At 42.9% G+C, this 24,505-nt stretch overlaps 2 protein-coding genes across 5 annotated transcripts in view; one reads left to right on the top strand and one right to left on the bottom strand.

The window, feature by feature from the left end:
- Positions 1-15,320, top strand: part of IKBKG (inhibitor of nuclear factor kappa B kinase regulatory subunit gamma) — a 16,767-nt gene extending 1,447 nt beyond the window's left edge. Inside the window, exons 2-15 of one of the 3 annotated variants that reach the window (XM_032209415.1) lie at positions 1,020-1,214; positions 2,218-2,417; positions 2,624-2,719; positions 3,668-3,841; positions 4,013-4,074; positions 5,638-5,694; positions 7,125-7,236; positions 7,351-7,469; positions 8,759-8,911; positions 10,027-10,123; positions 10,262-10,411; positions 11,456-11,592; positions 11,729-11,823; positions 14,143-15,320. In XM_032209415.1, coding sequence (XP_032065306.1) covers positions 1,031-1,214; positions 2,218-2,417; positions 2,624-2,719; positions 3,668-3,841; positions 4,013-4,074; positions 5,638-5,694; positions 7,125-7,236; positions 7,351-7,469; positions 8,759-8,911; positions 10,027-10,123; positions 10,262-10,411; positions 11,456-11,592; positions 11,729-11,823; positions 14,143-14,300 — 1,794 coding nt within the window. In that variant the 5' untranslated portion in view covers positions 1,020-1,030 and the 3' untranslated portion in view covers positions 14,301-15,320. The remainder of the gene's footprint in view (positions 1-1,019; positions 1,215-2,217; positions 2,418-2,623; positions 2,720-3,667; positions 3,842-4,012; positions 4,075-5,637; positions 5,695-7,124; positions 7,237-7,350; positions 7,470-8,758; positions 8,912-10,026; positions 10,124-10,261; positions 10,412-11,455; positions 11,593-11,728; positions 11,824-14,142) is intronic. The other 2 variants (XM_032209417.1, XM_032209416.1) reach the window with 2 other exon arrangements.
- On the bottom strand, positions 14,983-24,172 carry LOC116503181 (selenide, water dikinase 2). Of its 2 annotated transcripts, XM_032209418.1 has the most exons (8): positions 23,844-24,163; positions 21,894-21,997; positions 21,632-21,739; positions 20,796-20,950; positions 17,416-17,506; positions 16,958-17,057; positions 16,061-16,273; positions 14,983-15,711 (listed from the first exon to the last, which is right to left on the bottom strand). In XM_032209418.1, exons 2-8 carry the CDS (start codon positions 21,987-21,989, stop codon positions 15,482-15,484), a joined length of 993 nt encoding a protein of 330 aa, XP_032065309.1. In that variant the 5' UTR covers positions 21,990-21,997; positions 23,844-24,163; the 3' UTR covers positions 14,983-15,481. The 2 variants fall into 2 exon arrangements, with proteins under 2 accessions (XP_032065309.1, XP_032065310.1); XM_032209419.1 differs by lacking the exon at positions 14,983-15,711 and having other exon boundaries at positions 15,954-16,273; positions 23,844-24,172.
- Between the last annotated feature and the right edge of the window lie 333 nt (positions 24,173-24,505).

Raw genomic sequence — 24,505 nt, 5'->3', positions numbered from 1 at the left:
AGAGAAGGCTCTCCTCCAGGTAGTCGCCAGCCGGCATTGGCCGGCGGATGGAATTCGGAGGAGGCCTAATTGGGACAAACAGTTTAAAAGTCACTGGTCTAGAGCAAGTCTTTTTAAACCGCTGTTAGCCCAAGGGAAACTTGCAAATGGGTAGGAGGGAATAACTGCTAATTTTATTTTATGGTACTTGTAAACTTGTACTTGTAAACTATCATGTCTGGTAGTAGATGATAGGCCCATTTCTTTCTCTTCCCCACTGAGCTCATTTCATTTATTGCATTTTCATGCATTCCCTTTCTAAAGAGCTTAAGGTAGGCTACTAAACCCCACTCCTTTTATCCTGCTATCTTCATAATAGGTTTTACACATCACGATGAATCACAATATGATTTAGCCTGTTAGCTCTTGCCTGGAAGTAGTGAAATAGTAGTTCTGGACCTGCTGTTAAATCCCTGGAAATTTGAAGTAGATAAGCAATATTTTGAAGCTTCATTTTTTGAAAGAAAAAGCAAAATCTGTATTATTTTACCACCACCACCGCCGCCACCATTCATATATAAATTATTCTGTTGAAATGGGGAAAACGTCTTTAAATTGAACTATGCACTGGGAATCGAGACAAATTCCTTGCATAGTGTTCTTTAATTATATTTCCTTTTTACTAGATTCAGTTTAATGCAGTGTTTCTCAACCTTGGCAACTTGAAGATGTCCGGACTTCAACTCCCAGAATTCCCCAGCCAGCATTTGCATTCGCTGGCTGGGGAATTTTGGGAGTTGAAGTCCAGACATCTTCAACTTGCCAAGGTTGAGAAACACTGGTTTAATGGATCTAGAGAGCAGTGAAAAAAATCTCTCCACATGGACATAGACCAGGCATACTATAAATGAGAAAGAAAGTGAAATCTCACTACGTATTTCATTTTCATAAACGGAGCCAAAGGGATATCCCCTAGGTGTGGTTATTGTCATGTGTATGCTTTGATGAAGGCGCTGATGGTATGCTTCCTCTCTTCCCAGGATCAGGCTGGATGAGTGTAGCCCAAGGGGATTGGAGCTGCGACATGGTGCAGCCAAGTGGGTGCCCAGATGGTGACTATGGCATGATGGGAGATGATTCCTCCCTGGACAAAGCTGGCACCCTTCAGTTGCCAGCTGAGCTCGAAGGAAATGAAGCTGTACAATATTTCCTGGCTGAGAACAGAGACCTCAAAGGTGAGGACATGTTGGAGTGACCTCCACTATCATGTTTAAATGATATCAAGGTTGATAAATTCAATGTTCTCTTATTGTCCTGTCATTCCGTTTATATTCAGTCCTTGTCTCCTATATTAGACATTTCCATAAATGAATCGGACAATATTTTAAGTACTAGGGAAGGTAGATAACCTAGAATGGTTTAGAATCTCTGGCCTTCCTTTATGAATTATAATTCTCTGCAGCTCCAGCCATCATGATTAATCATGAGGAATCCGGTGGGGGTATAATTTTGTAACTTCTAGAAGTTTGAGATATCCAAGCACTGATTAGATTGATTTTTCTGTTTTTACTTTGCCTATGTTTAGTGAGTTGTTGTATTTAGGAAGAAAACTAACCAACTGGCTACTTAGCTAAGATTGAAGTATTCCAGTATTCCAGTTTCCCATTTTTTTTCACATCAGAAGCTCCAAAAGCTTCATTTGCCACCTCTCTGAATTTATATTGGACAGCTCTGTAAATTGTGTAGTTACTTTCTGATGATGGCTGGAAAGCTGCTTGCTCCTCTGCTTTTTTTCCTCTTTATACTCAGTACTTTAGATTCCACTGTTATTTTTTTAAATCGGGGAGGGAATAAGTTCAGAGCAGTCATCCCTTACCTGCTAAGTTTTGAATAGAGTTTCTTTTGGTCTGGGCTGTTGGCAAGAGCTAGTAACAAGGCCAGTCATTGTATATAATGCATATTTGATGAAATTCTAATCTGTCACTTCCTGATTTTGATAGCCTAATACTAGATATGGGTGTCTTTTTGGAATTTGGTCTCTGAGATGTGAGATCAAGTGACTAAAACAGAATTGGATTCTCATTACAGAAGAATGCATTCATCCTGCATAGCAAGGAGGAATTTTGATGAGATGGTGGATTGATTGTTTAGTAGTCAATCATTGTCCTTCTAATGTAACGAATAAAGAAGGTAGGACACTGATCCAGTAAACGTCCTTTCTTTGTGTTCTGTTCGTAGAAGCCATCCGACAGAGTAATCTCATGCTACGAGAGCGGTACCAGGAATTTGTGCAGTTCCATGCTTCCAAAAAGGCTGAGAAAGAATTCATTATGAGCAAGTTCCAGGAGGCTCGGCTTGTGGTGGAAAAATTGCACCTAGAACGCATGGAATTGGAAAAACAGTTGCAGCAGGCTTTCCAGGATCTGGAGCGACTGAAGGTGCAACTGGGTGCTGTTTGGGAACACAGAAGGGTTAAGAGTTTGGGGTCTTCCTCTTGTTCCCCTTTCCTTTTTTTTCCCCGTTTAAGTATCTTGCTAAAGAATAGGCATCCTTACAATGTGTGGCGTCCGTTGGCATGTGAAAAAACATTGAAGCAATTTCAAAACTATCCCATGCATCAGTATTTTTGTGTTTCTCTTCACAGACAGCTTCTCAACCATTTCTCTCAGAAAAAGACCTCTCTGCCACACAAGAGGAATCAGATACTGTAACTCTTACTGAGGAAGATGCACTTACTGTGGTACGGGTGCATTATCTATCTAGTTCTCTCATTGCCCTCCAGATATGTTGATGTACAAATTCCGGTTCACCGACAAAAGGGCAAAGGACAAAACCGTGTCTGACTAAACTGCGGTGACAAAACCGCGTATTCTAAAGTGCTCCGACGAATGAGCGCTGAATTGCGCCGATAACAGCGCGGCGACAGAAGCGCGCTGTAAAACTAAACCTAACCCTAAACCTAACCCTAAACGTAACCCTAACCCTAACCCTAAACGTAACGCTAACCCTAAACCTAACCCTAAACCTAACCCTAACCTTAAGTTAAATCGGCTTTCTGCTGCCGCGCTGTTGTAAAGCGCCCTTCTGTCTCCGTGCTGTTGTCGCCGCGCTGATGACGTCGCGGTTTTAGCGACTCGGTTTAGTCGGGCGCGGTTTTGTCATTCGCCCTTTTGTCGGGTCACGCAAATTCCAACAGCTTTAACTAGGGTAGCAAATCTTGATTGAAGATGATTGGACTGGAAATGTAGTTCAGCACTTTGGGAAAATTTCACATAAGTGAACACTGACCCAGATGAGCAACTGGAATTTGTAATTGATGCAAATAAATAACATGGAAAATAGGGATTTGCATCTTTCTACATTTAGCAATAGCAGTTAGACTTATATACCGCTTCATAGGGCTTTCAGCCGTCTCTAAGCGGTTTACACAGTCAGCATATCGCCCCCCACAGTCTGGGTCCTCATTTCACCCACCTCAGAAGGATGGAAGGCTGAGTCAACCTTGAGCCTGGTGAGATTTGAACCGCTGAACTGCAGATAGCAGTCAGCTGAAGTGGCCTGCAGTACTGCACTCTAACCACTGCGCCACCTCGGCTCCATTTGTCTCATCCTGTAGATGGATTAAGGCTGTATCACTTCACCTGCTGTAGATGGCTTATTCAATCCCAACATTTTGTTTTTATTTCAGACGTCGGGGCTACTGAAAGAGAAAAGGGAAAGGCTGGAAGAGGACTGGAAGGCAATGCAAGAGGCCAACCAGGTCTTACAGAAGGAAAAACTCGCCTTGGAGGCTAAGATTGCCATCCTGCAACAAACAGCAAAGGTCACTGGGCCAATAGAGGAGTTCAGAATAAAGATTAAAGTGAGATTTGGTAGCAGCAGCAGCTGCAGCAACAGACGCTGAATGTATATTGGGACCACAGGGGGAAAAAGAGATCACGTGAAGTTCAGGATAGTGGCATAAAGAGATGAGGAAAGGCATCTGGAGCTGGTAAGGCTGCTCTTGTAATGTACCCTCCTTTTACCTTCCTAGGAGAATGGTTGTTCACTGGAGCCGTCCATGGAAGTGGAGTCCCTGCAGAGCTCGGGGGACAAGTAAGTATCCTGAGACCTTTGCAGGTTAGTCTGGATACTCATTTGTAAAGAACTTACTTATTCGTCTTATCACTATTATTGATGATGAAGGTTTGCACCTTGTTATGGAGTGCTTTACAATGAATTATTTTATATGTACAATGTTCTGACCCCCCCTCGTTCCACACAAAAGCACACTCCGAGCCAGAGATAAATTACAGCATTTAATTAACAGACAAACAAGTCCTTGGCAGCAACCCAGCACAGACAAGCTTGGGCAGCAATAAACACAGATAAGGCTTGGCAGCAATCCAGCCTGCCAAGCTCATACAAAGTTCTCCGACATTCGATTCTGTGTTGACTTCTGCAAAGAGGGGCGTGTGCACAAGTAGCCTTTTTATAGTCTGGAGAGGAGCCTAATGACCACCAGCTGAGTGCAGTTACCTGCTGTAACTGCATAACTGTTCCTGACGCCTATTAGCTCTTCGATGGCGTGCATCCAGGAACAACTCACTACTGGCATCCGGCTCACTCTCCCTTGTCTCCTCCCCACTGGTCCAAGGCCCAGGTGCCTCCTGGTGGCCAACCAGCCTCTCTGCGCCCTGCTCGGAGTCGGAACCTTGTCCAGGGTCCTTCCCAGAGCCGACTCAGAGGGCCTCTCGCTGTCGGAGTCTGGTGGCAGCTCCAACGGCTCCTGCTGGGCCACAACAGTACAATAAAATAATACAGATAAAATCACCCCAAACAGTAAATTTATAACAATAAATGTACAAATATATCTGTCAAAAAAAAAAAAGACAGCTAAAGTTAAAAATGGTGGACAAAAATAGTGAAAAAATATTACAGTGGTAGCCTCCTCTTGGAGATGTTCCAAAACAGATCTGGAAAAGACCTTTTCCTCAGTAACTCATATTTCATAGGAATGTGCAGAAATGTACCTGATGATAATAATTAGAAGTTCAGAAAATAGGTTTCTGCGCATCCTCTATCCATACAGTCCCCAGCATTGCAGTTTTTAATGTACACAATTCCCTGCAATATCCACAGCATTTAAACATTATGTGGAATGGCCAGTGGAGATGCAATCCTCCTCCTTCAGTTCAGTTCAGTTCAGTTTATTACATTTATATGCTGCCCTTTTCCCCCGAAGGGGACTCAGGGCGGCTCACAACTCAACCAGGGAAGGGGAATACAGACAAAAAGAAATTTAAAAAACAAAGCATCACAATGCATAATTTAAAAACATACAACAGTCATACCATTCGAGACGGGGGCAACAGCTCTTTAGCCCCAGGCCTGTCGGAACAGGCAGGTTTTAAAGGCCTTGCGGAAGGCCCGGAGGTTGGTGAGGGTTCGAATCTCCACGGAGAGTTCGTTCCAGAGGGTCGGAGCAGCCACAGAGAAGGCTCTCCTCCGAGTAGTCGCCAGTCGGCACTGGCTGGCGGATGGAATTCGGAGGAGGCCTAATCTGTGGGATCTGATTGGTCTAGTGAAGGTAATTGGCCTCCCCTTCCCTCTCCTTATTCTAATTCCAATTCTCCTCCTCCTCCTATCATCATCATCATCATCCTCTGTCCTTCACAGTGCTGATGGGAAACAAATTGAGCAGCTGCAAAAAAGCCTGAAGGAGGCTGAAGATAAGTAAGTAAATGATGATGCATTGATACTTTATAAGAAACAAATCATTTAAGCATGCATGCTGTTAGGACAGATCAAAGACTAAAATTGTCAGATGTTGCAAATGGATGGTTGGGGAAAGAACACATAGAAGTAACCCTCTCCAGAATGGCTAACACAACTGAAGAAAATGCAATGTTTTTATGAGAAAGGAAGATAAGGCTAGCCAAATGCCTATTGATGCTCAGTTGAGAATCACAAACACTTCTTAGAAGCGCTATTTCCTCAAGTATTACCAGGACAAGGTAATTACTCCAGTGTTACCCTTTCATTGTAGGCAGTTTGTAAGCCAGTAGAAGCAGGATTTTGGATATGTAAAATCGTCTACGGGCAAATTGACATTTTTCCCTGAAAGTTTGGTCCCACTGGCTCTATTAGATAGCATTTAGCAATAGCAATAGCAGTTAGACTTATATACCGCTTCATAGGGCTTTCAGCCCTCTCTAAGCGGTTTACAGAGTCAGCATATTGCCCCCAACAACAATCCGGGTCCTCATTTTACCATCTCGGAAGGATGGAAGGCTGAGCCGGTGAGATTTGAACCGCTGAACTGCAGATAGCAGTCAGCTGAAGTGGCCTGCAATACTGCACCCTAACCACTGCGCCACCTCGGCTCATTTACTCTACTTAGAAGAGGTTAGAGGCAAAGATGACAAAATATTTGTCTGTCACAGCCCTGACATTGGGAGCGGGAGGGGGGCAATTACCAAAGCCCTTATCAAACAGCAAATAATGGATATTAATTTGCAGAGGGATGCTAGGAGCTTTCCTAGATTTGAGAAGCAATTTGCCCTATCAAAATATCTCTATACTCTTTACTACTGCAAAATAGGCTGCCTTCAGCCTTACTGGATGTCACCATTAGAATAAGGCTTTGTCTCAGTCATACAGGAGCAGCTGAAACTATATGCCAGTTTTTTGATGAAATTTGTCACTTATATTTAATTCCACTTCTAAGCAAATTTCTGGGCATGCTAGAGAAATTCTGAGTTTCATTTCTTCTTTCAGGCAGTGGCATCGATTTTAAAGTTTCCAAATTGTGTTTCATAGCACGTACCATTAGGGAATGATAATGAAACAAGACAAATTTTCATTAAAGTTGAAACGAAGCATGACCTTCGGCAGCTCTGTCTAAATTTTAAGTCATTTTGTGCTGTTTTATAACAAATATATTATTTAATAGTCTTAGCAAAGTAGCTTTAAGTACTTTTTAAATACTTTTTAGTAAGTATGTAACTTGTTGAGACTTTAATACAGCACTGGGTTTTGTTCCATTTTATTTTATTCCTAAATTTGACATTTTTATGTATTTCTACTCCAACTCTGTAAAGCCTGTTATTCGGAAACTGGTGAAATTCAATCTGTGTCCCTCCTTGTTTTGTTCCACCCACCAGAAACGTAGCCCTTCGGCAACAGCTGGCATCCACTTTGGAGGAGCTAGCCTGCCAGACTACCAGGGAGCAGGAAATCCAGCTGCAGCTACAAACCTTGACCAAACAACTAGAGGTTAATGTGTTCCCAGACTCTCTTTTGCAAGCTGGGGAGGAGGAGTGAAACAGGAGGCTCCTCTCTATCCCTCTCTGTAGGTGTATTGACCTTGGGCCCTCTTTCTCATTACAGCAAGTTGGGGAGGATAAGACTTTAGCAAAGGCCCAGGTGACGTCTCTGCTGGGGGAGCTGCTGGAGAGTCAAAGCCGCCTCGAAGCTTGTACGGACCAAAACAAAGAGCTGGAGGAGAGGTGAGAGGCACGTGGCACGACAAAACCGCGGTCCACTAAAGCGCGCCCGATTAAAGCGCGTCACTGACGTCATCAGCAGCGCGACAACGACGACCGCGGAGAAAAAAGGGCGCTTTAAAAAGCGCTTTTAAAGCAAGCCGATTCACGTAAAGGTAAGGGTTAGGTTTAGGTTTAGGTTAAGGGTTAGGTTTAGGGTTACGTTAAGCGTTAGGTTTAGGGTTAGGTTAAGGGTTAGCGTTAGGTTTAGGGTTAGGTTTAGGGTTAGGTTTGGGGGGGTTAGGTTTAGGTTTACGCGTTAATTTTAGCTTTACCGCTCACAGCGTGCTTTTTTCGTCGCGCTGTGATGACGTCAGGTGCGTGGTTTCGTCGAGCGCGCTTTAGTCGACCGCGGTTTTGTGGTGGAACCGAGAGGCATGCAGGAGGCTTGCATATGATGCTGTGGGCAGGCAGCTGGCAGAGGCCCCTTTCTCTGCAGTGATGCAGACATTATGGAACAATGAGCTGAGGCTGCTCTGTGGGACAAGGGAGGGGGACTCCCCTGTTTTCCCTCTCAGTAAGATCTATGGCTTCAAGCTAGCAGAGCTTGTGGGATAACCCTCGTGCCCTAAACCTGCTTACAGCATCTTTCTCTACCAATTGTGAAAAAGGTTGGCTGTTTGAAACCTTCCAGAGTTCCTTTGTTGATTTTCGAAGAGCCACCTCTCACTTTGACAAGCAGAAGAGATTTCACAATTTCTTCCTGGCCAGAAGGGCAAGGAAGGAACTCTTTCTTTCCAGTTCTCCAGTCACCGAACAAGACTCTTTTTTAAAAATAATAATAATAATTCAGCCGTGAACTGGGCGTTGCTGTGATTTTCGAGGTGATCTATTGGATCACGACAAAAATAATGACAAAAAGCAGTGAAGAGTTGGAAATGTTTCTTAGTTGTTCTCACTCCGCTCACTTGCACTGCTGAAGGGGTAAGGTACGTGGCTTCTTCAGAGGTGCAAGCAGCTGGGATGGAGAGCTCAGAGGGACCCCCCGTGGCATGCACATCCTCCACAGTGACACACTTCCCGTGGGAAGCCACAGAAGAGGATGATGGCCCTGAACACGATGGCGAAGACTCCGGAAGCTGTGTAGAAAATTTACTGAATCAAACAATGCTGGATTTAGTGTTGTCATGGTGTGTACTTGCTGGGGGCAGACGCCGGAAGGGAATTCTGCCTACATTGGAATTTTGGCAAGTTAGGCAAGAGTTAAGATGACTGTGTGTCTGTGTGTGTGTGTCTGTGTGCCATCTCTACAGGGTTCGTGGGGCTGGTGAACGACTGCAGCAGCTTGAAAAAGAGGCTGAAATCCGCAACAAACAGCACGGCGTACAGGTGGACCAGTTGAGGCTGCAGGTGCAGAATCTTGAGAGTGCTCTACGAGTGGAACGACAGAGTGCCACAGAGGAAAAGTGAGTGTGAAAGCGATCTGGGGAGAGCCAAAGGAAGCGAGGGCATTTTCTGATCGTAGCAGTCTGATCAACCTTGAGTCCCTCCTCCCAGCGGCCGGTAAGATCCCACAGGGTGGGCCTCCTTCGGATGCCGTCAGCCAGACAATGTCGGCTGGCGGCTCCCCGAAGGAGGGCCTTCTCTGTGGCTGCCCCAACCCTTTGGAACGAGCTACCCTCAGAAATCCGGACCTCACCCACTCTCATGGCCTTCCGAAAGGTTCCACCACAAAACCGCGCTCGACTAAACTGCGTCGCTGACGTCATCAACAGGGCGACAACAGCGCGGAGACAGACGCTGTAAACCCTAAACCTAAAATTAACCCCATACCTAAACCTAACCCCCCTAAACCTAATCCTAAACCTAACCCTAAACCTAACCCTTAACCTAACCCTAAGCCTAAGCCTAAACCTAATCCTAACCCTTAACCTAACCCTAACCCTTAACCTAACCCTAAACCTAACCCTTACCTTAAGTTGAATCGGCTTGCTTTCAAAGCGCTATTTAAAGCGCCCTTCTTTCTCCGCGCTGGCTGTTGTCACCCTGTTGATGATGTCAGCGACGCGGTTTAATCAAGCGCGGCTTAGTCAAGCGTGGTTCTGACGGGTCACGCTTCCGAAAAGCTGTCAAGACCTGGCTTTTCCGGCAGGCTTGGGGCTGTTGACCGCAAAAGAGCCGAGGTGGCGCAGTGGTTAAATGCAGCACTGCAGGCTACTGCTAGATCAGCAGTTCAGCGGTTCAAATCTCACCGGCTCAGGGTTGACTCAGCCTTCCATCCTTCCGAGGTGGGTAAAATGAGGACCCAGATTGTTGGGGGCAATATGCTGACTCTCTGTAAACCGCTTAGAGAGGGCTGAAAGCCCTATGAAGCGGTATATAAGTCTACTGCTATTGCTATTGCTCATTGTTGAGGTCCAGCCCCGACTGAAATGAATGTATTTGTGTCATTTTAATTTGTCTTATTTTCTTTCTTTTCTCTTCTGTAAGCTGCCCGGAGTCCTTCGGGATTGGGCGGCCTATAAATAAAATTAAACCTTAAAACCTTGGTAATGAATTTGTACAATCTCCTTCTTTTTAGGAGAAAACTAGCCCAAGTACAGGTGGCCTATCACCAGCTCTTCCAGGAGTACGATGCCCACATCAAAACCAGCTTGGAAACTGAGAAGCGAAGCAAGGTGGGAGGCATTTCATGCGTTGCAATGGGGAATCTTGACGCTGGGGATGAGTGGGAGCCAGAATACGGGAGCCATTTTCTCTTGTCCCAGGAAAACAAGATTTCTTTGCACAGAGTGTCAACATTGTCTTTTCCTCAGAGCTTGGATATGCAACTTGCCGAACTGTCTCAGCAAATGCAGCAGGCCGAGGAGGCTCTGGTAGCCAAGCAGGAGCACATTGACAAGCTGAAGGACGATGCTGAACAGCACAAAACTGTCATGGAGACCGTGCCTGTGCTCAAGGCCCAGGTGAGTATGATGTCACTTTGCTAGAAAAAGAGACCGGGATTCCTATGTATTTGGGAGTGATGCAGCACGAGTGATGGGAGAGCCACTCTGATCTCATAGTTAAGGTGCTGGCCTAGACGCCAGGAAACGGCAAGTTCTAATTCTGCCTTAGCCATTGAAAGCCAATTGGGTGACCTTGGGCCAATTCCTCACTCCCAGCACAACCCACCTCACAGTTGTTGTGGGTAAAATAGGAGGAAAGGTGCATTATGTTTGCCACCTTCAGTTATTTATAAAGTAATAAAGGTTGGATAAAAACCAAATATGTAACAACAGCGATAGCATTCTGTTCTGACCCCCCTCGTTCCACGCCAAAGCACACTCCGAGCCAGAGATAAATTACGGCATTTAATTAACAGACAAACAGGTCCTTTGGCAGCAAACCGGCACAGACAAGCTTGGGCAACAATCCAGCACAGATAAGCCGTGGCAGCAATGCAGCCTGCCAAGCTCACAGTAATGTCCTCCGACATTCAATCCTGCGTTGACTTCTGCAAAAGGGGCGTGTGCAGAAGTAGCCTTTTTATAGTCTGGAGAGGAACCTAATGACCACCAGCTGAGTGCAATTACCTCCTGTAACTGCGCAACTGTTCCTGATGCCTATTAGCTCTCCGGTGCCAAGCATTCAGGAACAACTCACTGCTGGCGTCTGGATCACACTCCCTTGTCTCCTCCCCACTGGTCCAAGGCCCAGGTGCCTCCTGGTGGCCAACCAGCCTCTCTGCGCCCTGCTCGGAGTTGGAACCCTGTCCAGGGTCTTTAAAATCCTCCAGAGCCGACTCATAGGGCCCCTCGCAGTCGGAGTCTGGTGGCAGCTCCAACGGCTCCTGCTGGGCCACAACACATTCAGGCTTACATGCCACTTCACAGTGCTTTACAGCATATTGCTCCCAATAATCTGGACCCTCATTTTACCAACCTTAAGCCCATCAGGATTGAACACCTGGCAAGTGGGAGTTCTAATCACTGTGCCACAAGGCGTGTTATCCTATCTTTCCCATTCAGGCTGATATCTACAAGACAGATTTCCTGGCAGAGCGCCAGGCACGTGAAAAGTTACACGAACAACGAGAGTTCCTGCAGGAGCAGGTTGCCCAGTTGCAGAGGGAGAATGAGAAGCTGAAAGCCGAGTTTGAAGGACGGTGAGTAGGTTAGAGAATGGGAAAGAAAGAAACCCTTACGCATCTGGAATAGAGCCATTTTTATACCCCAAGTAATATTTTGTTGGCGTCTGTAATCAGAGGCAATACAGCTCACTATTCCTCCACCATTTCCTAGAGAAAGCCATTCTGGTGCTCTTTCTTGTCTACCTAGGGCTCTGATGGAAGAGATGAGAAATCGCCATTCAGAAATGCGTCCATCTCCTCAGCCGAGTAAGTGTTGACACTTAATTATTTTGCAACAATCTTCACTGAATTCAGAGGATGGCAAATTATAAAACAGGGCAAAAAAAAAAAAAAGTGCTTTGCGAGCACATTGACAGTGAAGATGCAACAGGTGCCCACAACTCTTTCAATCCAATGCAGGATCAGCTAGAGCAGCAGAAATAGGATTTAAGTGCTAGATGAGCATTCCCACAGAAAGATCAACCTGATAGGACAGGAGGATTTAGATGTTTGTTTCTTTTAGCAAAGATGTATGTTTTTCACTTTGCAATGTAGGCAAAATGACATTTGAAAGTAGGAAATAGATGCTCTTAAAAAATCAAAGGCAGCCAATCTCTTTGGGCAGTGTATTTGAGCTGTGTAGTTCATCTTTTTTTACTGTTATATGAAGTAATGAATCTTATCTGTGAGTTTGAATTTGCCCTACTTCTTCTCTTCAACTTAAAGATCCAAATCTATTGTCAAACTTCGTAAGGAAATCAAGTTAAATTTCCTGAAAAATTGGGTGCTATTTCAGTAGTTTGAGGGCATGTGGCAAGTATAAAACTGAAGAGATTCAGATAAGCGTTTACTGCAGACAAATGTTTTGCTGCTACTAGATTTGCAACAAGAGTAGTTCAATATATATTTTTTGCCACTTGCTCTGATATATATGAAAATAGTAGCTATCTTGGGAGAAACTCTTGCTTTCATTGGAAGCAAAATAATAAATAAAATGGAAATTAGAAGCTTCTGCAGCTAAATTGCAGCAATGTTTTCAGCACTGAAACTTTTTGCTATTTCTTTCCTTTCCTTTGCAATTCTGATTTCAATCTTATTGCAATAGCACTGTTCACATGGCTGTCAGTACTTCAAACTCTGGGAGCTTCATTTTTAATTCTTTTCCTGATTTATAGCATCTGATTTGCTTTCAATTCTTGCCATAGACAATATTTTCATTGAGGTATAGTTTTTTCTTGTCATTGGCACTTTGGAGCTTGACATATGGGAAATGATATAATTCACTTCCATATATAGAATTTTACATCTTTGTTCACCAGAGAACCCTCTTTTCAACGTTAAGTGAAGGATGTGAATGCTCTAATAATTTGATATCCCCGCAGTCCTTGTTAGGTTACTGCTAACTTTTAATTTCAGAAAATTAGGTCAAGCAGAGTGGTGCTCCTGTGCATCCAGTAGGCTCCTGCCTCTTTAGTATTTTAAAGATTTTATCTTTTGAAGAGAAGTACTTGCCTCCAAGCATCAGCTTTTATTTCAAATAACTTTGAGCCTCACTGGCAGTCTTGAGAAAAAAAAAATGTTGCATGGCTGCTGCCCCAATTCTTGTGGGCAGCTTTGGAAGTGTGCAGTGCTATCCTGAAAGAAACAGAAAAGTAAACTGGATTGTAGCAAGTATTCTGGGGTGTTAAAGAGGATGGTAAAAATCCACCTTGGGCAGTTTGCTTTCAGGAGTTTTGTGGCCAGACACGTAGCAATATTATAGTCTCATCCATTTACAAGCTTAAGAACAACCCAAGAATAATAACAAAGTAATATTTCTGCTCCAAGTATGTACTTGGGGGAACAATTTGTTTTTCTTAACTAAATATTTAGACCAGTTCTTGCTTGCTGTTACTAAACCATTTACCCAAGATGGGCTATCCGCTTTTCTTATGTCTATATTTATACTGGATGGAGCCTTTCGTGGAATTTCCTCAAAGTTCTCTTATGCCGACTACCAAAATCAGTATAAAACTCAAGACACACTCGGAGAACTCAATAAGCCTGGACAGGGAACAAGTTGTTCCTGGGACTCTTTTATTCTTTATCATAGATCTTTTTGCATCAAAAAAAATCACATTAATATGTTGAATGCTCTGGAATCTGCTGGATTTTCTGTATACTTAGCAATCCGTTTTTTCTTCCCAGTGGAAAGTATAATGGCCTGTAATTTCCTGAACCTTTTAAAATTGTTTTCTTCTCTGAAAAGTAGTTTTCTTTATATTGTATGTAAACTGTTGCTAGCTGATTAATATAGTCCAGTAGATTTTTTGGTCAGAAAGCCTTTCCATAGAAAGGATTAAAAAAAAATGCACTTCTCACTTCTCTGTAATACATCACATCATGGTATATTGTAGCAATTGTACTTTCAGACTGTTTAATCACTGCCTGTATTAATTCAGTGTAGAACTAAATCTGTGTTTTTCTTGTATTTTTACCAGATTATTCTCCTTTTCATAATTCACTAAACACTGCCATCATTGTTAAGAGAAGAAGCAATTATACAGTATACTCAATTTGCTAATTTACTCTTCCTTCCCTTTCCAGATTTCTTGATGGGCACGACCCCATTCCATCCCCAGAGTGTAACAGGGCGAAGACAAAATGTTCTAGAAGAACAGCCTATCCACTATTGTCCCAAATGCCAGTATAAAGCTCCAGACATGGACACCCTACAGATCCATGTCATGGATTGTATCCAGTGACAGTAAAGAAGAAGAAGGGGAAGCTCCAGGCTGATGTACATTTGCATTGCTTTAAACAGAACCAGCAGTTCAGCTGCCAATCCTGGAACAAAAAGCGTGGACTCTTTACTTTCTGCTCCCCTGTATGTCATTAACTTTTTTTCCTCTTATAATAATGGCTGAGCCTACTACTGACCTTGTCCCAAGCGTGGCTATTACAGCCACAGGGGAAAAGGGTTGCACTATTCTAGGTTTTGTGTAAAGCAATCTTTTCAAGTGCTTTTAATTCAAGTGTGCATCAGGGATACCAGGGATTAAGTCATTCCCTCCGAATAACAAGTCACATGCCTATTAATCTACCAGTAACTCATTTCATGGATGATGGGGGAAATCTCCTTCCCTATAAAGACTACTGCTCCTCTTTGTCCCACATCCCAGTAAGATTTTAAATGTCTTAAACAGTTCCTTAAGCCATAATGAGGTAATTATTTTATCTATAAAATAAAAGGATAGAGGGCTTTTCTTCTGCTTTCTAAGAGAGCTTAAAAATGAAATTGCTTGCAACCAATCTTTAGGCTGAAAAGGTATTGTATGACTCTTTCATCTTAAGTCAATTAAAGCAACAATGAAGATAATCAGTGATTTTCCTACTTACACCAGGTACCTCCCCCTTCTAGGACAATAATGTGTTAGCACTCCATCCTTTAGAAATGAACTTTTTATTAACTCAATCACCCATAATTTACAATCAAAGCAACAATCCATGAAGCTGAGCTTGGCACTGCTCCTCTAGGATTCCTCCGCTCCTCCAAGACCTTTGTAAGGTTTTCAGGGAGATGCTTCATGAAGAGAAGAGAGGCCTCTAAACTCAGCCAAATGGCTTTTTAAGTCACCCACCCTCCTTTTAGATCAGCTGCTCAGTCTGACCAAAAGTTGGGAGAGCTCAATAGGCAGAATTATTCCAATAAATAATTTGAATTACCATATTCTCCATATCCACCATGCTAGCAATTTACCTGCTTTGCAGGAGATGATTTCAAAACTAATAATCTCAGATAACAGGGAGGAATCGGCCATCAACCAATAAGGAGATAAGTTCTGGGCAATTTGTGCTGTAGAAACGTTAAGACTGTACCCAGGACTTCAGAGTGTTGCCCTTTTCAACTGCAGAGTTGACAGTGGGGAGAAATCATTTTCCCCTCTCAAGATGCAACTTCAGGGCTAGCACTAGAATTGTTATCCTGAGGGGAAGCACTAGCTCCCCGTGGGGTGACTTCAATAATACGAGGTTTATCAATGATGCGAGCTGTCTGGTTGCCCTTCTCCACAATGCCAATGATCCAGGCTTGGTGTCCTTCTCCGTATTTAGGTGACTTTATTTCAGCACAGAAGCGGGCAGCTTGCTCCCGGGGTAGACAAATCAGCAGCCCCCCTTGTAACAGAAAAACAGCAAATTATAATCATCAGAAAAACGATAGTTCCTCATCCCTCCATAACCACAGTGGATTAACCTAAACTCTTACAATCCACTAAATTAATGCTACACAAAACAGATAAGATTTCACAAAGCTCAAGTTTTTCCACACAAAAGCCATACCAAATTATTCCAACACTGTTTTGTTTTGATTTCACCAGTTGTGGGAAGACTAGGGAAGTTTAGTAATTTTGTTATATGTTTGGAAATCTGCAATTCTTGCTGATGTACTACAAGTCATTTAAAGGTGTCCCACAGAATCCAGACCTACATTTGGCTTGTTCCTTGCCTAGTTTATCCAACTTACCAGAGGTTTCTGGAGAAGTCCCTTGGAGGAGCCTGGACCGGTTGCCGCATGCTTTGCTAATAGCAGCCATCTTGGCAATGATGGGTAGATTATGAATGACAAATGATACCTCGCTCCGCTGCTGCTTGGCCAAGTTCTGTGCATGGCCCAGAATCCCAAATCCTGTAATGTCTGTAGCAGCATGGGCATTGAAAGTATGCATCAAACTGGCAGCTGACGGGAGGAACAAATGTGGCATCAGTGATAACAAAATAACAGTTAAGCCTGTACAGTGTCTAACTGCTATCTGTCCTAAAACCAAAACAGCAAGAATCATTTATTATCTAGGGCTGATTTTTAATAGGAGGCATCTGAAGTTGGTGGCAGCAATATATGCCCAGAAGGATACAGCAATTAATTCACATAAAAGGTGGATTTATAGCTGTTACATATTAGGAAGCTCCCAATAAAAACAACTTCTTGCATTTCTAGCTATTCTACCTCTGATAGCATATTAATATAATTACTGCTCAATTATTTTAATTTTGCCTCTATAAGCCAATGAACTGTAATTTTATAATTCCAGAAATGTTACCAAATCACATGTGGCGAAAACCTTGCGATCGTTTCACTTAGTTTGTTTAGGTTTTTTTGCAAGTCCAATAATGCTCAAAATATCTTGCCGTAGTACATTAAGTACTTTAATGTCATGTTTTTAACTGTTTCCCTAAATAGGGTTTTGTAGGGAGATACGGTTGAATGCTATCTGTGAAAATAAAACAGCTCTTGTACCAGAGGTTGTCTGACCATCCTCTTATGCGCCCCTTTAAAGAACAGAAGTAAGATGTTTAAATATGCAGAGCCAAGACAACCTGTTGCAAACTGAGTAAAGATCCAAACCAATATTTAGCCCCCTACCTGTTCTGTTCAGCATGGCCATACTAAACATGGCTTCCTGGTAGGCCAATTCAACATCTTCTTTGGAGACCACCAGCTTAATCTTATTCCACCGCTCTGGCTGGAAGAACAATACAAGCATTTGAAATGGCTCTGAGGTTTCACTCCTCCCTAGCAGAAGAAAGAATATCTGCCAGTTCATCATGACGTCAAGACTCCTTCACTCTTTGATACAAAAGGATTTAATTGGGATAAAAAAAACAAAAACTTTCCCCCTGCTATTTACCACCTTCTTGTGCAGTAATTGATAGATTTTGGATGGGAATACAGTATTCTAAAGTCGCCTTGCAATTTGGAGCCTGTTCTCAGAAAGTGTTCTGCACTTTTCGTTGTGTGTATGGGAGTGGGGTTAATTTTCTCTCTATTGGTATATATAAACACAAAGAGATATGCCCATTTCCCCATGGATAAATACTTACATTATCTAACCACTGGTGAGCATTTACAGCCACTTGAGTCCCCAGAGGCTTGGTAAGCACAAGGACATCTCCTGGAACTGCACTGTCTGGCCTAGAATCAAAGGAATAAGAATCCCAACATTTTTTTAAAAAGTCTTGCCTTATTCTTTTCTGTCTTATTAGAATCATCTATAATGTGCAAAGCTTATTTATTTTACACAATCAAAAAAACAATACTGACAATAATTGGGACTGGGAACTTCACTAAGTAACATGGTTATAGGGCATGGCATCGCGTCTCCCTGGACTTGACAGCGGTTCTGGTTACTTGCATTTCTCTGAGCATGGCCATGCTACAGATGATGCATGGTTGCAGTGTCCCATGGTCACATGATCACCATTTGCAAAGTCCTGCTGGTTTCCTCATTGATTGTCAGAAGTCAACAGAGAAGGTTACAAATGGAGATTCCATGACCCTGGGATGCTGCAATGTCACAATTGTGAACCGAGAACCTGAATTACAATCACATGACTTCAGGGATGCGATGACAGCTAATCCTATAAGCAGAGGTGGGTTGCTCCCAGTTTGGCTAAACTGGTAGTGGTATTTTGGCCTGGGTTGTAGAACTGGTAGCAACCCAGGCTGGCCATGTCCCTTAACTGGTTCCCTGGTTGCTGCTGCCATTGTTTAGAAGTGCGTGTGTGTGCACTGTTCACTGTAAATTGCGCATGCACAAAGAACAATTTACATTGAGTTGAGCATGCACGTGTGAACTGGTAGTAAAACTGGGAGCAACCCACTTCTGCCTATAAGGGCTATTACCAGAATTGATCAATCATCTTCATTTCTTTAGGAATAACCAAAGATCATCTAACAAACAGAACAAAAGTATCCTAATCACCTTCCTGTATCAACAAATTAGAAATCTGCTATAACGTATTCTAGTGAGCCAAACTGCAGGTGGGTGCAAATAATTTGTAAAACATAACTGTTCTGACCTGGAATGATATATAAACCGATCCATTTATATCTCAACATGAATAAATTTCTTTAATGCAATGTATGAATCCAGATACTGTTGGCACCTTCAACATCACATAACAGGCTTATCATTGTTTATTTGCTGTGTGCCATCAGAATAAGTATTTTGCTACTTGGATTCTGTGTCTCAGCCTGTTGAAGATCCTTATGACAGCCATTTTTAGAACCTTCCATATTAAATCTGAAAGCATTTTCAACAAATGAGGCAGGGCAATAACTAGGCAAATGCACTTTACACCAGTACAATCTCAACATAAGATATAAGCCCTCTGAATTAGCATTCTCAAAGTGTAAACTGATTTAAAATATTATTTAGAATATTGATTCTAAATTGTATATAGATAATCCTCGCTTACCAATTGCCTTTTCTAACAATTATTTGAAATTATGACAGCTGGAAAAAAACCAGTTTGCAACCAATCCTCACATTTATGACCTCACAATATCTTGTGGTCACATGACTGCCATTTAGACACTTGCAAATGATGCACATTTATAATCATTGCAATGGCCCATGGTCATGTGATCACCATTTACATGCTTCATAAATGCCTTCCAACAAGTAGAATCAATGGAGAACACAGAAGTGAAATCCCAAGTTGCTGTCATACGATGGCTTGGTCAATGATGGAAGCTGAAGTGAGCTGAAGTCCAGTGAGGCCACTTAGTGACTTCAGAGCTTTGCAATGGAGTTGCTGGTTCCAGTGGTTATTAAGTAGACTGACTATAATCCGTTTGAAGAATATTCTGCTTTTCCCCTAAATCTGAGATCTGGAGAAAGTGCATTTCTGTTTATGTCCAGAATATTCCAAACCATTTTCATTTTGGAATATGTATCACTGGAAATGGATGACACCCTCTTCCCGTATTATACCTTATTCCATTGGAGAAATAAAACTTCCAAGAAATACTAGAGGATTCTGAAAATAAGCATGCTATTTTTTGCATCTCTAGTTCTGATTCAGATATCAAGTAAAAATTTGCAGGAATTTGAGAGGGGATGGATATTACAAATAAGTCAGAAGGAACTACCCTATTCTGATAAATTTTGTTTACTTCACTCTTACTACCTAAAGTCCATTCACTAAATCACTGGAGTCTCATTTTGTACACGATTTGGTGTCCCACACAACATCACAAATATTAATGTAGTTTAGCTTCAAACACAATATTTACTTGCTTTGAATTCTATTCAATTTTATCTAATTCTTCTTTTAAAATAATTCTGTAGCTTAAATTTATTAGACTACATAAAAAGGCCCTTAGTTCAATTTACTAATCCTGGGATGGCGAACCTATGGCACGAGTGCCACAGGTGGCACGTGGAGCCATTTGCCAGGGTATGCGCACACTAGCCAGCTGACCAGCCTTTTTTTTAGGCCATTTTTTGGTCTCCCCAGGCTCCAGAGGCTTTATAGGAGCCTGGGAAGGGCGAAAACAGCCTCCTCCGCTCCCCCCGAGGCCCTCTGGAGGCTTCAGGAGCTTCCCGGAAGCCTCCGGAGCGCAAAAAAAACCAGCCCTACGGGCAAACCGGAAGTTTGGGAACAGTTTTCCAGTTTGTTCGTAGGACTATTTTTAGTCCTCCAGAGCCTTCAGGGGCCTTCTAGAGGCTCCCCTGAAGGCTCTGGAAGGCAAAAAACGACCCTACGAGCAAACCAGAAGTCACTTCCGGTTTGTCCATAGGGGCCGTTTTTAGTCCTCCGGAGCTTTCAGGGACCTTCAGGAGGCCTCCCTGAAGGCTCCAGAGGACAAAAAACGGCTCTACGGACAAACAGGACTTCCGGTTTGCTCGCAGGGTCGTTTTTAGTCCAGCGGAGCCTTCAGGGAAGCCTCCGAAAGGTCCTGAAGGCTCCAGAGGGCTAAAACCGACCCTACGAGCAAACCAGAAGCCTGTTTCTGAATTTCTGGTTTGCCCTTAGGGCCGTTTTTTTTGCGCTCCGGAGGCTTCCGGGAAGCTCCTGAAGCCTCCGGAAGGCCTCCGGAGATGGGGGAGGCTGTTTTCGCCCTCCCCAGGCTCCTATAAAGCCTCTGGAGCCTGGGGAGGGTGAAAAAAACATGCAAAAAATGGAGGCGAGCACTGGTCATGAGTGCATGCGTGCTGGGGTTGCACATTGCATTATGGGTGTGGCACGCCCATGCACGACCCCCCCTGTGTTCCCCCCGCTTTTGGCACCCGGGCCAAAAAAGGTTCGCCACCACTGTACTAATCACTTTTCTAAAGTTTGGACTGAGTTAGTAATAAGAATTCTCATAGCAATTATAGACTATGCAACATGTTGGCCTCATTTACACACATAACTGAAATGCTGTACCCTACTTTTTCAACTTCCCACTTGCTAATAAGAGTTCCAATACTCACATAATAAATTCATTGGGCTGGCAAACAACTGTTGCAACTCCGCCAACAATGATCCAAGGATTCAAGACAGTCTGTCCACCAGTTACTGAAGTGCCACCATCCTCTGCTGCATCCCGGAAACCCTTGATTATCAGAGGCATGATTTTTTCTCGTTCCTAGGAGACAAAGGAAAAAAAGGACTTAAGAACCATTTGTAACCATCAGATAAGGATCATTTCCTACTGGATCCAATTAAATGGGATGCAAAGATTGAACATGGAATCTTCTGTACTGAAATTATCATGGGAAATTTCCTTGTACCATTTATAACTTATGTTGGTATGTAAACTGTTAAAAACTTGTGGGAACTGACCAGTACAGAGGTCATAGTAAATTAAAAAAACTAGCAGTTTTGGTTAATTATGCTACTGTAGGTGAATGAAATTATTGTCTATTCAGTGAAACTTATTTAAACAAATGATGACTTAGTGTATTGTGAAACAAAAGTACTTGTAATTACAGACTATGCCTAATTATTAAATTAAACATGACATTTCTGAATTGTGAATGATGGAAGTAATTAATAATTTTTAAAAACTGTTTAATTCCATCTTTTGATTCAAAAAAATCCAATGTGTAGGAACATAACTCAGTGCTACCCTAACCCTAGAAACAATAAATTGGGGCTAGGCTAACACTCAGTTTCCTTTATTCATTTAAGGGGCTAGACTTCTGGTTTGCACATTTTAAGACAAAAATCACTGAACCGTATTATAACTTGAGTTGTTGCATTGAACCCAGCCAGCATATTAAAAAAAAAATCTTCCAATTATTTTAAGAAATAAAATGTTTCTTACCTCTTCGGTCATTTTCTGGCTCACACTCAGCAGCATAAGCATGTTGTCACATTCTGTGATGCCCATGGCATAAAGGTCACTCAGCACATTAGCACAAGCAATGCGGCCCTAAATCAGAATAATGAAATAACTAGAACCAAGCAGGAAGGGCAAGGCAACTATTATAATCAACTGAGCAGGAAACCTAATTTCAACGACACAGCTCAATCCTTCCTAAATTGACCAATCCTTCCTCCACCTTCTCACTAGCATGCCAACTCACCATCATATAAGGGTCTTCTACTAGTGGGTAAAAAAAGTCTGTAGTCTGCACCAGGGATAGACCCCCATGCCTCAAAGGAATCACACAGGAGTCCATTCCAATGCCTGTAGAGAAGAGGGATCACAGCATTCTTGAATGTTTAGAATTATTTCCAATTCAAGCAATTACTTGGAAGTTGATAGTCTGTATCTTCATTTTCTTTTTAAAAAAAATATTTTTATTAACAAACATGTAAAATACACACACACAAAAATTAGATGTAATCACATTTATACAATATGAACAGGAACTTCCTGTTCTTTATAATAGCAATCATCAATCGATGACGCTCACCTTATATTATTTCCCCTTCTATTGTATTTCATTTGGATTTCACCATTCTTAACCCTCTTATTTTACTCATAACTACTATTTTTTGAGTTTTGTTATATTCCTTCGTTGATTTTTGTTTCTTTCCTCCATCCACCTATACCATTTATCCCATATCTGGTAGAATTCTGATTCTTCTTTTCCCTGGATTTCTTTAGTTAGTTTGTCCATTTCGGCACAGTCCATAACCTTTCTTATTATTACATCTTCTGCTTGGAATTAATTTGTTTTTCCATTTCTGGGCAAAGGCAATCCTTGCCGCCGTAATTATATGTAGTATTAAATACTGGATTTCTTTTTGGTATTTCACAGACATAATTCCTAATAAAAAAAACTTCAGGTTTCCCTTCTATTTTAACCCCCGTTATTGCCTCCAGCCAATTTTTGATCCTTTCCCAAAAAAATTTAGCCTCCTCACAGATCCACCATAAATGGTAGTATGTTCCGTGTATCTTCATTTTCAGTACTTATGAAATAGGGAATAGGCGGGGTCTAAGTTGCAGACTGGACAACAATCAAAAGGGGATGGAAACACTTCTCAGTCGAGAGCCATGCACCAAGTTAACCGTGAATTTTGCAAGCTCCAGTAGGCTAAAGTTAAAAACAATCCCAAAGTCCAACGTGCCGACAAAAGTGTCCAAGACTTCAGACAAAGTTCAAATCAAGGGAAATTTTTTTCTTGAACGGAACGTGGCATATTATTATCCACATGTTAAGATTTATGTGGGAGCGGAAAAAACTAAAGTCGAATGCAGGCGGTTCATTGAAAAAATCTCTTCCAGAGAGGCAAATTTTTTTTTGGAAAAGGATCAAAAATTGGCTGGAGGCAATAACAAGGGTTAAAATAGATTGGAAACCTGAAGTGTTTTTATTAGGAATTATGTCGGTGAAATACAAAAAAGAAATCCAATATTTAATACTACATATACTTACAGCGGCAAGGATCGCCTTTGCCCAGAAATGGAAAAAACAAACTAACCCCAAATGAAGATGAAACAATAAGAAAGATTATAGACTGTGCCGAAATGGATAAACTAACTAAAGAAATCCAGGGAAAGGAAGAATCAGAATTCTACCAGATATGGGATAAATGGTATAGGTGGATGGAGGAAAGAAACAAAAATCAATGAAAGGATATAACAAAAATAATAGTTTTTGAGTAAAATAAGAGGGTTAAGAATGGTGAAATCCAAATGAAATACGACAGAAGGGGAAATAATATAAGGTGAGCGATATCGATTGATGATTGCTAAGATAAAAAAACAGGAAATTCCTGTTCGCACTGTATTGTATAAATGTGGTGTACGTCTAATTTTGTGTGTGTGTATGTGTATTTTACATGTTTGTTAATAAAAATCTTTTTTAAAAAATCTCTTCCAGAGTTTATGCAAAATAAAGTTTTAAACAGGGCACCCATTCCGTCTTGTAGTCCAGACGGCACGGCGTCGCTCTCCACGTTTTCGGTCCTACCATCCCTTCCCTCATCCACGACCAGCGCTCCCACCAGTTTTGAACCCCACCCCCCCGCGTGGTAGCCCCTAAAAAGGCCGCATTCGACGCTTCCCCCCGCCAAAGCCTTACCGAGGGTGGGAGGAGGACTCCCGGAAGCCCCCGCATCGCCGGCCCCGGCCAACTCAGCGTGGGAAGTGCTAAGTCCCTCCAGGAGCCTGAGCAGCGTCTCCTGAGGGACTTTGCAGCCTCATCCGCGCAGCTCCCCGTAGCTGGTGAGCCTCCATCCCGGGCTCAGACCCAGCGCCTCAGGCTCAAACGGCCGGTAACCGGGCGGCCCGGCGGCGGGACTCGGCGCGGTGGCTGTCGCCAGCGAAGGGAGGGCGGCTGAGGGAGAACCGGCCACCGCCGCCATGATGGCTCCACAGCAAGAAGCGTCTTTCCTCGCGAGAACTGGGGCAGGGGAGGGGGGGAAAAAAAACCGCCGTTCGCCAAGCGACGCTCGGGCAGGGCGGGGTGGGGGGTGGAAGAGCTGGCACGCATTCCGCCTTCATTACGCCCGCGGGTTGTTCCCTAGCCGAGGGGAAAATCTCGCGAGACGTCGAGGAAAGGGCTCTTTCGGAGGTTCGTGTTTAAACTGTAGCCGGGAAGGGGCCGTTCCGGACAATGGATTAAAATTCTCTCTCCCTCTGCTCCCCCCCCCGCCCCCTCTCAAACCTTCTGGGATCTTAGAGCGCAATCATCGCGATATGAGATTTACTGAGAGTAATATGGAACCTGTGTAAATGTCATTT

This window comes from Thamnophis elegans, chromosome 2 (genome assembly GCF_009769535.1).
Source record: "Thamnophis elegans isolate rThaEle1 chromosome 2, rThaEle1.pri, whole genome shotgun sequence".
NCBI lineage: Eukaryota > Metazoa > Chordata > Lepidosauria > Squamata > Colubridae > Thamnophis > Thamnophis elegans.
This window is presented reverse-complemented; position numbering and strand designations above follow the sequence as displayed.

What these genes read in the sequence shown, in the direction of transcription:
- LOC116503181 (XM_032209418.1), bottom strand. Translation starts at nt 21,989, where the DNA reads ATGGACTCCTGTGTGATTCCTTTGAGGCATGGGGGTCTATCCCTGGTG. An exon ending in CAGCCCAATGAATTTATTAT is followed by an intron (nt 17,507 to 20,795) that starts GTGAGTATTGGA and finishes CTTTGATTCTAG; the next exon opens with GCCAGACAGTGCAGTTCCAG. An exon ending in GGCCATGCTGAACAGAACAG is followed by an intron (nt 16,274 to 16,957) that starts GTAGGGGGCTAA and finishes TCCTCCCGTCAG; the next exon opens with CTGCCAGTTTGATGCATACT.